The sequence below is a fragment of the Eimeria acervulina genome, genomic scaffold, assembly GCF_000499425.1.
Source record: "Eimeria acervulina Houghton genomic scaffold, Eah_scaff247, whole genome shotgun sequence".
Classification (NCBI taxonomy): Eukaryota; Apicomplexa; class Conoidasida; order Eucoccidiorida; family Eimeriidae; genus Eimeria; species Eimeria acervulina.
This window is the reverse complement of record NW_013549974.1, coordinates 1-15,798: the sequence shown is the minus strand read 5'-3', so window position 1 is coordinate 15,798 and position 15,798 is coordinate 1. Positions and strand designations below refer to the sequence as shown.

Sequence of the window (15,798 nt, the reverse complement as noted above, 5' to 3'; positions counted from 1 at the left end):
AGGCAGGCTTGCCCCACGTACTGTATTGGTTTGCCTTCCTCTAGACGATGAGGAACGCACAGTGCTCAACTTGCACTGTCGTTGCGCATTCTTTGACAGGGAAGCGAAAGGTTGCCGACACCAAGGGAGAGGTTGGTCCGTTGGGGGGGTTTTGTCCGGTGGATGCGTAGAGCGCCTGATGAAAGACCAGCTACCCATAGAAGAAGCACATGTGAAATAATAAAGTGGAGGCAATAAATGCTCACTAGCCGAGTCTTTTGAGTTTAAAGCCCTTCGAGGTTAACAGACTGTGTGTGTTTAGTCATCTCGGGGGGTGGGGGGTACCGCTGCTAGGGGTAAGGGCGAGTTTTCGGCTCTTTACGGGGAAGGCCATATGAAACGGATTATGGAATAGATGCAGTGCGAACAGAAACTGCAACACCTTACTATTTTGAACAATACACGAAAATATGAGCCTCCAAAGTGTGGGCTTCCGCAGCCTGTTCCTCGTCCTCCCCAGCCCCTCTGCCTACTGAGACCTCTTCATTCCCGCCATTTTGTAGCTAGAGAGGCCTGTGCACTTGACTTCTCTGTGTATTTTTGCTGGAGTGTACGGGCAGCAAGCGGCCTTTACTTCGTAGTCCTCCTCGGCTACACACCCAATTTTTCCCTCAGCGCCTTCCTGACTGTATTACAGCCGCTTCCTCTTTTTTGGCCCTCCTCTGCAACTCCCCTAGATGTCTCACTGTTGCACCCAAAGAGGGTTCTTGCAACTAGTGTATGAAGCCTTTCCCTGATCAGGCGAACATTTCGGCAGCACAGTAGCAACGTCACCTTACCCCTCCATCAATCAGTTGAGAGTGTCCAGTTGCTTCACTCCCCTAGGCGCCCTGTTCTCCGGAGCTCACTGCGTTGTGGGTTGCAACTGAAAGTGGGGCTCTGAAGGGCAGGTCTGCAGGTGACGAGCGGAAGCACCCCTTTCCTTCATAAAGGTCGTGGGCTGGCCTCACGTGTTGCATCAGACACTGGTTCTCTTGGCGAGTGGAGGAGCGTCTAGGGGGGCTTTGTCTCTCCCATATATCTTCCTGGGCTGGTTTCTTCTGGCTCGTTCAAGGCTTGTATGCTTGGGTGCGTCAGCTCTGCATGCTTTGTTGAGTCTAAGGGGCATTTGACGCGTCTACTGCAGCCTCGACACGACTGCCTCCAATGAAAGAAGAGGGAGGCAACACAGCTGCCTCCCCACCTGCAGCTGCCTCCAGCAGCCCCACTGCGAGTCAAGAGAATGACCAGGCTCAGGCTAACGCGGCAGCTGCCCCTAGCGGCGTCATCGCTTCTTCCAAGACCCAGAATGAAGAGCGTTCACGACAGTATGCAGCAGGCTGTGGCAGGCGCAAGGGAGGAGGGGGGGTCAGAGGCACTCTTTTTAAGGGACGCAGCAAGCACAAACCAGCCCAAGGTGTGGGTAGTGGAGCCGCCGGTGCCGCCGCCTGCGGCAAATTCACATCGCCAGAAGCTGTCCTCAGTGCTGCACGCCAGGTGAAGGACTCTCTTCCGCAGCTTTCTCCTGAGCTCCTCGCAAACTTGAAGGCAAGGGGCCTCGAACCGTGCACGCTAAAGGAGGTCCTGGAGGAGAGGGGCATCGGCTGGGCAGCTACCCAGGTCCGTGGCCACGCACACAGCTATCCAACCCACTCTTCACTCGTTCCCTTCCCTTTGTCTCTCTGCATCGGCGGCCTTCTGGATGGTGGTTTTATCACTGTACTTGTTATAGTGATGAAACCACCATCCAACTGCTAAGCTATCACGTGGCTTTTTCGGTTCTCTGGACTGGAAGGACGTGCTTAGGGTGTGCGCTCAGGTGCGAGACGAACGGGCGGAGTCGGAACATGCGCGGTTACTGAAGGCTTTTCAGCGGCAGTGCGAGGGATGGGGGAACAATAGAGAGGGCTGGGTGCACAGCAAGTGGCACAGCGTTATTGTCTGCCCAGATTTCAAACGCGGGGGCCTCCAGGTGGGTCTCCGTTGATGCATTACTCAAAGGCCCCCGTATGCAAGCAGCTGCCTATCTGCTTCCACTAGTAGACAGACGCCGTCTCTTTGAGCTTGGCGTGCGTCTGCAGATCAAGTCTGCATTCGGAAGCCACGTGGGGTTTTATGGGTCTTCCTGCGGCGGTGTACCTCGCTCATTTGTTTTTGGTTGTGCATGCATTGGTCTTGGCAGTGCAGGCGGTGCTTGTTTGCGTTACTTTTTTGTTGTCCCGGCCTCCTGGCTTTCAGGTGTCCCGGTCTTCAATGAGGGAGATGTGGAATAGCATCATGTCGGTAGTTCACGGATTTGTGGATCCAGACCTGGTAGTCTGCAGGGTCACCGACCCTACTCACCCCGTTCGCTTCGCAACTCCCCCAGGCGAGAGCTGCTACACCGTCGTATACGCCGGAAAGGAGCCGATAAGGGCCTCCAGAGAAAGAAGAATACTGGGGGAATACACAGGGCATGTAAGGGCGGGAAACACCAACAAGCAGAGGTACTTCGCATATCTTTTTGTCCCGATATCTGCGTTAGTTTAATTCGAAATGGCACCACGAGGGGCCCTCATCGACGCAGGCGCAGTGCGCCGGGCAGTGCGTTGGATTGCAAGATACGTATTGAGATAGACGAACGAAGACAGTTACGTGCGTAGCTTCGCGGAGAGAGAGGTGCTGTTCTGTCGTTATTGTACATTTCAGTCTAGGGGCAACTCGCGACCAAGGTTGCCCCTGAGGCAGATATAATGACGGGCGAGTTGGGCAGTGTGTTGCCCGCAGATTCGAGTACGTCTTTGACTTGTCATTCTGCGCGTTGGCATGGCGCGCGGCTGAGGAATTCGAGAAGGACAGTGATTCATCAGAAGACGAGGGACTCCTTACTGCAGATAAACCACCATCCCCAGCCTCCTCTGAGGCCCTGGGGTCGGGGAACAAGAAGGGGCTGAAGAAGGACGAGATGGACACCGCATATATTGAAGGCGTACGCAGAGTGCAAGTCACAGGTGCGGCACGTGGAAGTTAAGGGTTCTTGCTCCGTCTCCATGGAGGCCTTGCATTAACCGTGGGGAACGGAGATCTTCAAGGCGCAGCAGATGGCGGCAGTCGGTTTCTTTTAAAGGAGAGGGGAGGGACTCCCAGCCTTCGTCTGAGGACGTATATTGTGCGCGTTGTGGTTAAGGGGTGCTGTGCTATTTTTTTGTTTTGGTTCGTAGGCTCCTCAAATATCGAGCGTGTGGCACTCCCTGTTCGCGGAGAGTTGGTATTGGACTCGCATGATGCATGCAACCAAATGTCGCTCGTCAATCACTACGGTGGGTTTCGTCATTTGCCCTTTTTCCTCGAGGACCGTTTGTCTTTAGTTGTGTCTTAGTGCCGACTACCTCCACTATATCTGCTGCATATCTCTAAGTTTGCCTGCGCCTCTTTCTGGGCACATACGGATTAAACGTTACTTTGGGCAGCGGCGTACTTGGCAGCTAGCTCTATCTGCACTGCGTGTTGAGCAGGTTGCTCGTGCTCAGCTTTGAGCTTGATGCAAGAACCTGAGTAGTTGGGCTCGGTTTTCTCTTTTGTCGCCTCCTCAGGCACCATTGGATTGCTGGGAGAGAAAATATGCCACTGCAACACAGAGTGGCAGCAGGTTTTTGTGGACGGTTGGCCACACATTGTTCTCACCACGATTCCCGGAGTTGCGATAGAACCAGGTACATTCATTGATGCTTTCTTGCGTAGGGACATGTTTTTGACGTGTGGGCGTGCCTGATGCGTTCGTCACAGCCCCCTTTTTATGTATAAGGGGGGAGTCAGATACCTTGGAAGGAATGCAGCGCCAGTCCGGTGTCTCACCTCCTCGACGGTAAGCAAGAACTCACTAGCTTTCAGGATGCCTGTTGGTGGCCAGCCTTGCTATTGCTGGTGCCGCAGGAGAAGAAGTTCTGGCTGACTTCGGCTATGATTGGTTCAATAGGGTGCAAGATGCCTCCCACAAGGCGATAGCCCGCGAGCTCCTCGACTATCGGACTGGTGCTAAAGCAGGCGCCTGTCAGGTGCGCGGTGTGCTTGAACCTTTGCTGCCATGCATCCTGCATTGCAGTCTTCATTTCCATTTGCTCATTAGTTCCCTGTTGAGCATGTGCTGGCTTTCATTGCGTTATAGACTCTAGCGCCGGCACGGAGTGCAGACTGTTTAGTGCGGGACAACGACGTGGCGCTGCAGACTCGAGCCCGTATGGGCGAAGTATGCCCGTATTGTCACTCGGACGAGATACCGCTAGTGTCAACTACCTCCTCGAAGACTTCAGTGAAAATTACAGACAATGCGGGCAAGTCGGCAGCAGCGGTCAGGCAAGGACCAGGCGAGAGGCCGCAGAAGACGCAGATCCAAAGGCAACAGAAGAGTGAGGCAGCAAACGTGGAAGGGAACCAGCAAATGACGCCTGTATGGGGTGAACAGGTTGTGCACTGCGACGGATGTGACAGACCCTGCCATCTACGTTGTATCTTCGGGGCACATGGCGCCAGCCGGAGTCAGCCCGCGCAGCAGCACGAGCAGCAGAAGCTTGAGGAGGTTGCGCAGCAAATGAATGAGCAAGAAAAAGACCGGCAGGAGCAGAATATTCAGGAGGGACAGCAGCCCCAAAAGCACCGGCAGGGGAGACAGCAGCAACCTAAGGAGCCTCTAATGCATCCTGAGGGGTTACTGCAGACAGACGCACCGGCGTCGATTCAAGAACCTCCAGATCCCTCCAGCTTTTCAGAGGGACTAAATGATGCTTCTAGTGCATCCCCGCAAGCAACGCAGCCCTTCCCGGAGTTTGGCGTTATTACTGGCGGAGAGAGTGTAGACGATGTCTACCGGTGGTTTGTTGAAGGGGACTGCAAGTGGTTTTGCTGCGTCTGCCGGCTTCAGTGGGAGAGAATGGCAACAGCCATGAACTTCTCAGTGGACTGGAGAGCCCGCAAGGTGCTTAGCGAGGGAAACCCGCTCCTTTCACCGTTCTTCAGCGACGTTGGGACAACCAGCATTGTGGCGCCAAAATCCAGGAAAGGACAGGTGGAACAAACGAACACTCGAGATGGTTCATACCGCCCAGGTACTCAAGCAGTGGTTGGCGCAGCTGGCAGCAAACGCAGAGGCTGCAACGTAAGAGCGAACGGGCTCAGTGCCCATTCCAAGAGACCAAAGAGGGGCACGACGGAGTCCTCTTCGTCTTACCTTAGCAGAAACTTGAAGGGTGTTTTTGGTACAAATGCATGCGAAGGGTGCCACCAGGAAACTTTTTCATCCACCAAGGGAGGACGTGACTCTCGACAGGAGACGGATGGATCGGACTCGCAGAGGGGTGAGGTGAGCGGGTGGGAAGCAGGGGCGTCTATGGGTTCTGCACCGCCATGCGTTGTAGACGCCGAACCTCCTTTCTCTGATGCTGCTAAGAGAACTGGCGAAGCCGGCGAATCCTTCTCAAGCTGTCAAGCTGATTTCAAGACGGCTCGGTTGAGCGAAAAACTGACGGAAGCAACGCCCCTCACGAGACCCGAGGAAGTGCCCGTAAATCTGGCTGTGCACGGCAGCGAAACGCCGCAGATTGTGAAGGAGGACGTTGATGCTGTGTCAGCTCTGCCGATTGGCACAAGCAGTGTGTCCCCGGGGTGCAGAAAAACCAGGGACGGCACGAAAAATGGGGAACCTACTGACGTCAGACCCAGTGATGCGGATGGCGGTGTTGAGAAGAAGCACGCTAACGGTCTGGTGATTGAGGAAGCAATGCGTGTGTACAAAAACAGCAGCGAAAAAAGGCAAAACAGCAAAATGCAGCCGTGCCCTGTGGCTTTGACACCGGAGGAGTATTCGAGCGAGGAACTGCTTGGCTGCCGGACGGATATGCCGGTAGAACCTCGAGCGCTTTTGGGCTCGCTGCAGCCTTGTGTGCACTGCTATAAGTTGTACGGGACGAAGGCGAGCGTCGAGGTCTGCAGGCTGACGAAACGGCACCTAGCGTCTAATTGGGATCATCCGCACTTTGTTTCTCCTGCACAGATACAGGACGCACTTCTCACGTGCTTCCAAGACGCCCTGCTGACGGTGCAGAAAGAGCATCAACAAAAACTGCAGAAGCTTTTCGACAACATGACGCCGCTGCAGCGGGGGGCAAACATGAACGCTCTTATGGTCGGAAATAGACAACCAAGGATCCATGAGAACGCTGCTCGCCGCAGCGCGGAGAACACGCAAAAGCCGCAAGTTCACGAGACCGAGACAGTGTGGAAAGGAAGCATTCCGTTGCTCTGTGTTACTTTGGGGAAAACAAGGGTGGACTACCAGTTTCCGGACGGCCCGTCAAAGAAAAAGTGGTATTACGGGGTAGTGAGTAACTACCAGGCGATTTCAAGTAAGGTTGCAGACGCCGACGCGGAAAGAAATTCGGAGGGAAGAAAAGAAGACGAAAAGGAGAAGAAGATCACGTATTACACAAATCAATTCCGAATAGACTACAATGACGGAGATTTCCAAACTGTTCCGCCCCATGAATTGATTGAAATGCTCATTGAAACAGGACCTGGCAGCAAACTAGACGGTCGGAAAGCTATCACAACAACTCCTCTAGTCAAAATGCTCTCCCCAGAGCTGAAAAGGGCTAGTCGCCGAGTTAATCAACTTGTCCGAGAGACTAACAGGAAAGGTTGCGTAGTAGAGTCGGAATCTGACGATGAATAAATCGCAAGATCTTCGCAGTACTAGCTTATTGTTTCTTTGTCGAACGTGCAGACAGCGAAAGCAACCCCGCTTACGCCTAAATATCAAATGTTTGGACACTCTGTAGCTGGAGTGCGGCTACACCATAGCGACATTGGGTCCTGGTTAGCTGTTTCCTCGAGTTGTGCATAGAGGACGTGTAGTCTACCATCGCGCTTGCGAGCCTGTTTTACGATCATGGCTCCAGCAAGCCCGCATCCAGGGGTTTGGGGGTGATGCTTGCAGCACAGATATTTGGCTGCCGGGCTAGGCAGCAGGAGGGAGTATCCTCACGCCTAGCAGATGCGTTCCTGGTTTTGGTGTATCCTGAGCATCTGCGGGTGAAAATACTAAGAATTTTTCTTGGCGTCAACAAATTATGGCGACAAGCAGAGCGAAGTATGTTGCATAAGCGGTACAGCGTCGGGGAGGATCCCTACTGTAGTATAGTTTCCAGTAGGTAGCCCATTGAGAGCACTGCGCAGTTTGGTTGCTTGACGCATATCAAGGGTAGGAAGGAATGGTTTTAATAGAGACTGTACTGGCGGAGTCGCTAGATAGTGTACGAGCTCTAAACCGCAGAGTTTATAGTCAATAGGGGCTACCTACTCTGCGAACGTTTAGGCATTATCTTTACCAGGTTATTTAGCAGCATTGCCAATGCAGTTGTCATGACACATTGCATAGAACTGCGCAGATGGTAGGTACTCGTTTTCGTGGGTGTACGTCTTCTTTTTCTGTTTTTAGTTTCTGTTTTTTCACAGCAGCACTTGCGTAGCCGTTTGCCGGCAACGAAGAACTTTCTCAGTACGATGGCGTAGGAAGGGTGTGTGGATGGGGAGGCGGGACTAGGATAGAACCCTTTCAGAGTCGTTTGTAATCCAGGCATGTCTGTGTGAGTCACCCTTACGGTTCATAGCGGGCTGGAGGAGGGAAGGGGCTTGGGAAGGAGGTGAATATATGCTCAGATGTCGCAACGGTCCGGATGATTGTTGCATGCTCCGAGTCATCTTTCCTACGCTATCCTTGTACTACGTATGGTTGTCTTATCTTTAAAAATAATGCTAGACTATGGTAGAGGAACGCTGAAAGCTAGCTGCATTCAAAAAATTGCCAACACGTTGACGGGCGATGCGCTGAGAGCGCGTGATCGTCGCAGTGAGGGAATAAAATCGGTTGAAATATATTAGCGGAAAGATTGCATGAAAGAGGAGAAGAGGCACCATCTATTTACTGCCCCTGTTCATGGACGTTTTCTTCAGTGGCACTGGAGAGTAGGGGCTATCCGACTGGATGGTCAAGGTACTCAAGACAGGTGATTCGCACGAAAAAGTTGAAGTGGTCATCATTGCGCAGGCAATAGATGTAAGTGATTGCAATGAGCACAAAGGAAGGCATGTTGAGCGCGCTGTGAGCGCTACATCTCCTTGGCAAGCGAACCGGCTGCAGTAACTGGCTGCGGGAACCGAATGGAAATTCCGGCAATGATGCATGCCTCAAGGCCTTCACACCCACACACCTCCCCTCATTTCGTGTAAGTACTATGTAATTTGGGGAAACATTATTGGATTCTCGAGGGCAGCAAGGAAGAATTGTTCTGTTTCCATTAGCGCGACACTGGCGAGGCCTTGGTGGTCCATTGGGCGCATTGTCGGTTGCACACTATGTAATTTGATTTTTGAAGGCTCTCTCTCTCGGTCTATATCCGGAAAAATTGGTGGAACCAAAAAATGTTCCAGCTCTGAAAGGAGAATATCGAATGTATTCAATGCACGGAAGGTGTGCTGTGCTAGCTTGCAGAGGGCAGTGAGGAGCCTTAGGGCTACGGCGCTGTGACTGGTCTGCTGTCGGCAGCACCAATGAACAAGCAAAAGACAGTTGGTCATTGAAACTAAATTAGAAAAGTCTTATGTGTATTTTCAGCAGCACGTTTGCTGGCGCATTCGTTCTTTCCGTATATTTAACCTCGCAGTGAGTCGGAAGGGACGGGTCCAAGGGAAGCTTAAGTGCTGAACAGAGAACGAAACCGCCTTGACAATGACATTTCTTCTACTCCTTTTCGTCTTTACTTATTCCATTTTGCTTCTTGGAGCTCAAGCGGGCAAGTGGAACAATCAAGCAAGCTCTCTCCTGTCTCCTGAACATCTTTCGACTTTGGGGGCTAAGGCAGCTGCCTTGCGAGCGAACGCCAGCCAGAACGAGACTTCAAAATTGAGAGGAGAAACCCTATCCGCGCACTCTTTGGTGCAACAATGGGTTCAGAGGCAACACCAGTTGTCTTCCGCAGCAGGCACTATCCCTCAGTTGGGAGTTAGTGCAGAATCTGAATGGGACTACAAAGAACACGGGGCTGACTGGACACAAGGAAAGTGCAAGACAGGCACACGTCAGTCCCCTGTTGATTTACACATTGAAGGTTTAGAGGAACCGGATCAGAAGAACATGACACAACTGTACTTGAGCGCTTTCTCCGGTGAGCGAGCAGCCTCGATGCCGGGCAAGCTCTGGAAGAAGGGAGACTTCTTTTACACTTATCCAAACCAGCTCAGCAACGTCTTGTTGTACAGAACAGATAAGGTATTTCAAGTTCGTTCTGCTGGAGAAGGTCTCGTTCCGCTAGGTGCAATGTTCGGGTCTGACACAACCGAAATGTTCGTTGCGCACCAGATTTTGTTTCATTCTCCCAGTGAGCATACATTTCAAGGAGAAGCTAACAGAAGGGAAATAGAGATGCAGATATGGCACTATTCGAATGACCTGCTGTCAATGGAGGCCAGCAAAAGTGTAAATTTCGCCTCTCTCCCTTACCTGGCGCTCTTCGCCCAGAGTAGCGTCAACCTGCCAGAAGTTGAACGGTCAATGGCTGAGAACAGCAAAAGTGGAAAGGACCCTTCTCTTCCGTCTTCTCATTGGAGAGTTATTTCTTTGACTTTTATGAGTGAAGAGCTCGACCAGGCAAGTCTTGAAGAACTGAGAGGACTCCCATCGGAAAAACTCCTGAGAACGCTGCTAATGGCCGACGTTTCAAACAAACAAAAACAAGGTACGTGCAAAATGAGCGGTCATTATTTGAGCACCTTCGGCCTAGGGAATACATTCTTTTGTTCTGCCTCCTTCAGAATTTCACTTTTCATCGGACTCCTCAGAACCTATACCAATTTGGGCGAGGGCAGAGCTTGAGCTTGAAGGCTTGCACTTTGTTTGATTTGACTGTTTTCAGGCGATTCCCAGCTGCTTGAGCTTCCTCACCCTTTGAACCTGCAGTCCCTCATGATGATGTTACAGCTAACAAATCAGGAGTTCTTTGCTTACGACGGGAGCCACACTATGCCTGGATGTGAAGAGAATGTAAGGTGGTATGTCGCGCGTCAGCCTTTGCCTGTCGCTACAGACACCATGCTGAGGTTCTACAAAATGCTAAACCCCAAGACTCTTAAGTCGGTTAAAGAAAAAGACGGGAATTTCCGTGAGCTGCAAAATGTTGAAGGCAACATGCACAACGACGGGAATGTTTTCTTAGTACAGGGGTTTCCTCTACAAGTGCTCATTGCCGATAGCTTGGGGTTTACAAACATGTCAGACCAAGCAGAAGTCAATGCAAGCACCTTCCAGGGATGGTTTCAAGAGAGCAAAGCAGTACCTACTCACATGTGCTTATCTTTGGTGGCAGTTTCCGTCTCATTGCTGGCGGGTTTGCTGCTGTGAACAATCTATGTACAAGCATCTGAGTGGTCATCGCTGAAGTCATGCCACCTGAAGCACTATTTTAGGATTGAATTTACAGATCCCTTTTACGGAAGCGGCCAAGCCCCACAACCATTCGAGTCTGAGGGCTCTGCGCTGCTTTGCGGCCCAAGGTATTCTTGGTGCCTGACAATGCTTTTTGATGCCCGCAGTTCCTTCGTTTTCCCGCCGAGTCTGCATGGCTAATTTATGGTGTGACAGTGGGCCAATCACGCTGGGTCCTCCACCGTTTATGCTGCAGCCCATGCTACTTCCACTTCTGAGTTTAAAGAATCCGCTTTGTCGAGCTTGCATTCTCGGCAAGTGCATATGCTTGCGCAGGTAACAGCCCTTTTTAAACCGAATGATTTGGGATACTTAAAGGCGCAAGCACTAAGCTGCAGTTAAGACTCAACCCAAAACTGACAGCGACGCATCCTGCCCAAAACACTGGTACAATGCATAACGAATAGCAAGAGTGACTACATGCAAACGGCAAAAAAGTGAACCGCAAGGTCCCAGTTTTAGCCAGATTTCCCATCTCCTTTAGCGCGGGAAATTTTAGAGGCTGTGCAGTTGCGTGCGCAGCACCACCTCTTCCCAAACATGTCTCTTGTGCGCGGACGCTCTCCAGATACGGTGCGGCTCCTTAAATATAAAACTCCAAAAGAATAATTCGTCTGCATCTCTCCTGTTTTGCAATACCAGGCTAAGAATGTCGACTCACCGTTTGTTCTAGTGCATTCACAAGTGTTTTCCCTTAAGTATCGAAAAACGAGAACGCAAGGTCAGCAGCTGACGACCCGTCCGCTGCCTCTCGAAAGCGTGTCATATTCAGGTACAGAGCCCCATGCAGTCTTGTGGCTTTACATACTGACGCCGTGCAGATCGTCACCTACAGAACCTGAACCACCGAACTGTATACAAGCGTGCATCCCTTAAAACAACGCAGTCAAAATGCCCTTTGCAGTCCCGCAGTCACATGGTGCTGAAGAATGAAGTAACTGTGCCTGAAAAGAAGATAATACCTCATTGTTGCTAAGCTTAACCTTATCAACTACTATAAATTGTATCCCTGCATCCTAATAGTTGCGCCTCGAATGTTCCTCCTCGTAACATTGTTAGTGGTATCCTCTCGTGCGGCGCCGCCTCCCGACTCGAGCCACCCCATAAAAAAAAAAGAGAAAATGCAGCTGGCTCGTATGGAGAGGCATCCGGATTAGCCAAGGCTAGCATAGGCCCCAAAAAGAAAAGGTCGTCAGTAGCTGTTTCAAGAGAAGTAGGCTGGACACAGACATTCCTGCACCGTATACCCGCCTTTCTTCCCCAGATATGCGTCATCCCCAAGTTCTGGGGGACCGCACACGGTGTCGACTGACAGAACACTGAGCTAGATGCTGAGAATCAGAAATGGCTCAACAGGTCATTTAAACCCTGCTGGTAGCTCCAAAACTGTCTTACCAGACTGGCTGGAGATACCCATTGGGCTATTCTGAGCCCAGATAAATTACATGCTGGCTAGCTGGCTTAGCTAGCGCCCTAAATCTGTGCGCGGGAAGCATACAGAATGCTGAGGCTGGTGTGTCCAGCACCATGAGACACTGCCTCCCAGTAGCCTGTGTCCTGCACCAGGACTGTCGTGAATTCCCTCAGCCACCAAACCACCTCCTGTATAAACGCGATGACTTGGCAACGCTTCAGCGCTTAGCATACGGGACGATGCAACATACGGAGGGTGGGAGGAGGGCGGTACAAGCAGAGCAACCGCTCAGCCCCATACACCGAAAATAATAAGGAACACCACTGGGAACCAAGCAGCAGACGGTGGGCCACAAGTTCCTTAACAGAACTACATAGCCGCTCGCATGTTCCAATCACTGTTACTGCTGTCTGCTACTCTCGTTGCCTTTATATGCATTGCAGAATGAAATCATGCAAATACCACTAGTTCTGATCCTTGCGACAGCATACGGTAGTCATTGAGTAGCACGCATCGTTGGATGTGCTTATCTCTGCAGTTGAGCACCCCTCAGACGTCAGTCTCCTGGTTTCTCAACTCCGGACGGTCTTTCTGCTCTTTTTTGGCCTTCGCCTTCTCCTTCTTCTCCTGCGCTGCCCGCCTCTTCTCCTCTGCTTCCTGTTTGGCCATGTCCCGAGCTGCCTGCGGCCAGAAGGGATGTGGATCCGCGCGTTTCTTACACAACAGCAGCAGTAACACGAGGTAGTTGATGCCGCATAGCACCAAAATAATCAGACAAGGGTAGTAGTACACAGAGTGGAAAACTTCCACAACGAGCTTCTGCATGGGGATTTTCAACAAGGAAAGGAAGCCGGCTATCAAGTGAATTGTCCCCACAATCTTTCCGAAGTGGGAGGACGAGAATGTATCGGACACGAAACAGTAGCTCTGTGAGCTGTAAAAAGAGACGTAGCAAATATAAAGGAGAGCTGAAAGGTATGCCGTAGGCAGCGCTGGAACCATGCTGAACCCATACGCCAGGGTTATGCAGGTATTCAGGAAGAACAAAATGGGCATGATGCCAACCATGTCCACGACCTTGCCTATTACCTGAAATACACAACGAAGGTACAGTAACCCCACGAGCTGCACCTACTGCAGCCATATGCATGTTATTCTACCTAGCAAGCAAAACGTGGATGATTTTCTCATCAAAGAAGTGTGCCCTATACTGGATGTGTAGCACCCGAAGAAATATTTACACGTTCCGCACTTACAATGCATGGGAAGAGGGAGAAGGGCAATGCAGCTCCCATGAAGTCGTTGACCTCTTTTCCTAGTAGGTTTTCAGCTGTTGTGGTGAAAAATGCATATATAATGGCCTTAATGATGGAATAAAGCACAATACATATGGCATATGGCGATGTGAATTGTTTAAGGAAGGAAGCGGGCTTCTCTTCTTTTGCTGCAGCTAGCTGGTCCAGTGTCTCTGCGTTTCCTGCACCTCCCGTTGCAACGCTCATTCGCGTTGCTTGGTAAATAGCAGGAACCTCTTCCGTCTGGTCGGCGATAGGCGGGCTGACCCCACCTTTATTTTGCTTGTCATCCTGAGTTTTCCTCTCCTCATCTGCTCCGCCACATTCAGACCTGGTCTTCTTTCCCTGTCCTTTGCCAGCTCCCTGCCGAGGTACATCTAGAAAATTTTTGCTCCTGCGACCTGGTTCGGAAGCAGTGGCCCCGGAATGCCCGTCGTGTGCATACAGCGGCCACTGACCTTCATGAAAGCTGCTGAAACTGTCGCGCCATGCATGGGCTTCTATGGAAGCGAACGAATCGTTGACCCTCTGAATAGGATGGTGATAATCACCCCCCTTTTCGATCTCCGTAAATTCGTTCCAGGGTTTGAAGTGTTTATAGGGGATCAAGAATAGGGACACGACGAAGCACAAACCTGAGAAATGCCATTCACATGCACACGGTAAGCTCCCCAACGCGTGTTCACTCGATTACAGTGGCTGCACCAAAGCTCCACTCAGAGCGTACGGAAAGAGTGAACGGCACGAAAAGTCACGTGAACACCAATAAAGCGAGTTTCAAGGAGCTTCGGCTCAAGCAAGAAGAGAACTGATGAATGGGATAACCAAAAAAGGAAGACATTCGAAAGAGCCGTTTTAACGCACCTGGCCCCACAAGAGCGTATCCTAGGCAAACTTCCTTCAGACCTATACCCGGATTGGCCACCTCTATCTTATCTAAGATTGTAGGCACCGCAAAACTGGCGCTCTTGGACGCTCCGAGTATGGCGACGATCAGCCTGCAAAGCGAAATTCATGTGCAGACAGGGAATATATATAGGAAGCGCACAACAACGTACACTGAAAAACTAGTCAGGTGCAACCACAAGGGAGGCATCACCACTCTCGGGAATTCAGCTGAACGTACCCCTCATGTCCAGGGAAGAGGTTGGCCGAAGACAGGAGCGGCAAATACCCTATGTCTGATCCTATACCCATAAATATGAATGCGGCAATGTAAGTTTGTACTGACTCGGACCCGAAGGCAAGTAATACCCAGGCGAGTGCGTTCATGAGCTGGCCTATTGCAGCTGTTATACGCGGCCCCAGGTAATCAAGCAGGAGGCCAGCAGCAAGAGAGAATGAAAAGGCAAAGGCCAAACAAGTTACAAATATATTTCCAACTGCTGAGTTTTGGTCCTCGCATATGTACCGCTTTCCCCCATGTACTGGCTCCCTCATATCCGGTTTCCCTTCTGCCAGGTACTGGTCACACAGCCACGAATACGCGTTTGCTCTGAAGAGCAAATTTGAAAGGTTTGGCCAAGCGAAGTAGACACGAGCAGTCAAAAATGCATAAATAACATACGTCACCAGCACGAAATAACGCCCAACTCCACACGGTTTCCGCTGCGTCTTTGCCGCCACCACGGCGGGTGTATTTTCCACGTGAGCTATCGCCCCCTGTAGCAGTCTGCGCCAAAGCCCCCAGCATCCCTTCTTCCCGTTGCTGTCAGAAGAGGAAGACGCGCTGCTGAAGCCCCCATTTGGCCGGCTCGGCAACTTAGCCGCAGGAGCTGGCATTTGCCCGATATGGGAAGGCGACAGTGCTTCCGCCGAGTGAAAGCTGTGAAAAGAAGTGCCAAAGATATCGAATCATAACACAATATTCAGAAAATAGATAAAATCGACAAGAAAAATGGAAGCACAACCGAAAACTTTGCACGTCAAACAAGCGAACGAAGGGATGCAATTGCAGCGCTCCCGAGTACAACTCAACTGCTCCGTTTGAAGGCCAGTTCCCTTTTAAAGACGAATGTTGATCACAATCAAGCCCCCTTCTACGGATTTAAAGCGAAATGTCAGTAGTGTATACTCGGCTGGGCAACAGCCACCGGGAGGGCACCGCAGTGCTCGTTGGGAGCACTTCGCTCGAAAATGCCGGTTCAAGCAACCTGCTGCTGGCTCCGTGGCGAATTATGATAGTCCAGCTCTTATGAGAAAATCGTATACTCCGTGTTGAAGACTTAAGGTTGGGTCACCGCTGTTAAGCATCAGTGAGTGGCTACAAGCCTTCGGTGGGGCTGGCCAACGTAAAGAACAAGGACGAGCTTTAGCGAGCTGTGGTCAAAAAACAATTAAAAATTGGCAAAAACTGTACTATTTCTGGGAAAGTCGAGCAATTCCATGAACTCGTTATCGAATGAGACGAAATAACGCCGTCGCTTCTCGCCGTGCTTCACTTGCCCACCTGTTCCCCACAGCAAGAACAAGGGTAGGCGTTCCTTTTCCGGTGGAGAAAACGTGTACATCCCATGCATTATACATTGTCTTTGCTTAAGTTAAGTCAATTACAAAACTGT

At 51.2% G+C, this 15,798-nt stretch overlaps 3 protein-coding genes across 3 annotated transcripts; 2 read left to right on the top strand and 1 right to left on the bottom strand.

Annotated features, from left to right (window-relative positions):
- Positions 1-1,185: 1,185 nt before the first annotated feature.
- Positions 1,186-6,721, top strand: EAH_00028240 (chypothetical protein, conserved, putative; the record flags this gene model as incomplete). The annotated part of the gene is made up of 8 exons (XM_013396347.1): positions 1,186-1,638; positions 1,838-1,994; positions 2,201-2,504; positions 2,785-3,008; positions 3,219-3,317; positions 3,591-3,710; positions 3,931-4,052; positions 4,163-6,721. 8 exons carry the CDS (start codon positions 1,186-1,188, stop codon positions 6,719-6,721), a joined length of 4,038 nt encoding a protein of 1,345 aa, XP_013251801.1.
- A 2,055-nt stretch (positions 6,722-8,776) lies between these two features.
- Positions 8,777-10,444, top strand: EAH_00028230 (duplicated carbonic anhydrase, putative; the record flags this gene model as incomplete). The annotated part of the gene is made up of 2 exons (XM_013396346.1): positions 8,777-9,782; positions 9,960-10,444. 2 exons carry the CDS (start codon positions 8,777-8,779, stop codon positions 10,442-10,444), a joined length of 1,491 nt encoding a protein of 496 aa, XP_013251800.1.
- Positions 10,445-12,491: 2,047 nt separating this feature from the next.
- Positions 12,492-15,019, bottom strand: EAH_00028220 (hypothetical protein, conserved; the record flags this gene model as incomplete). The annotated part of the gene is made up of 4 exons (XM_013396345.1): positions 12,492-13,031; positions 13,199-13,872; positions 14,102-14,235; positions 14,364-15,019. 4 exons carry the CDS (start codon positions 15,017-15,019, stop codon positions 12,492-12,494), a joined length of 2,004 nt encoding a protein of 667 aa, XP_013251799.1.
- Positions 15,020-15,798: the final 779 nt, after the last annotated feature.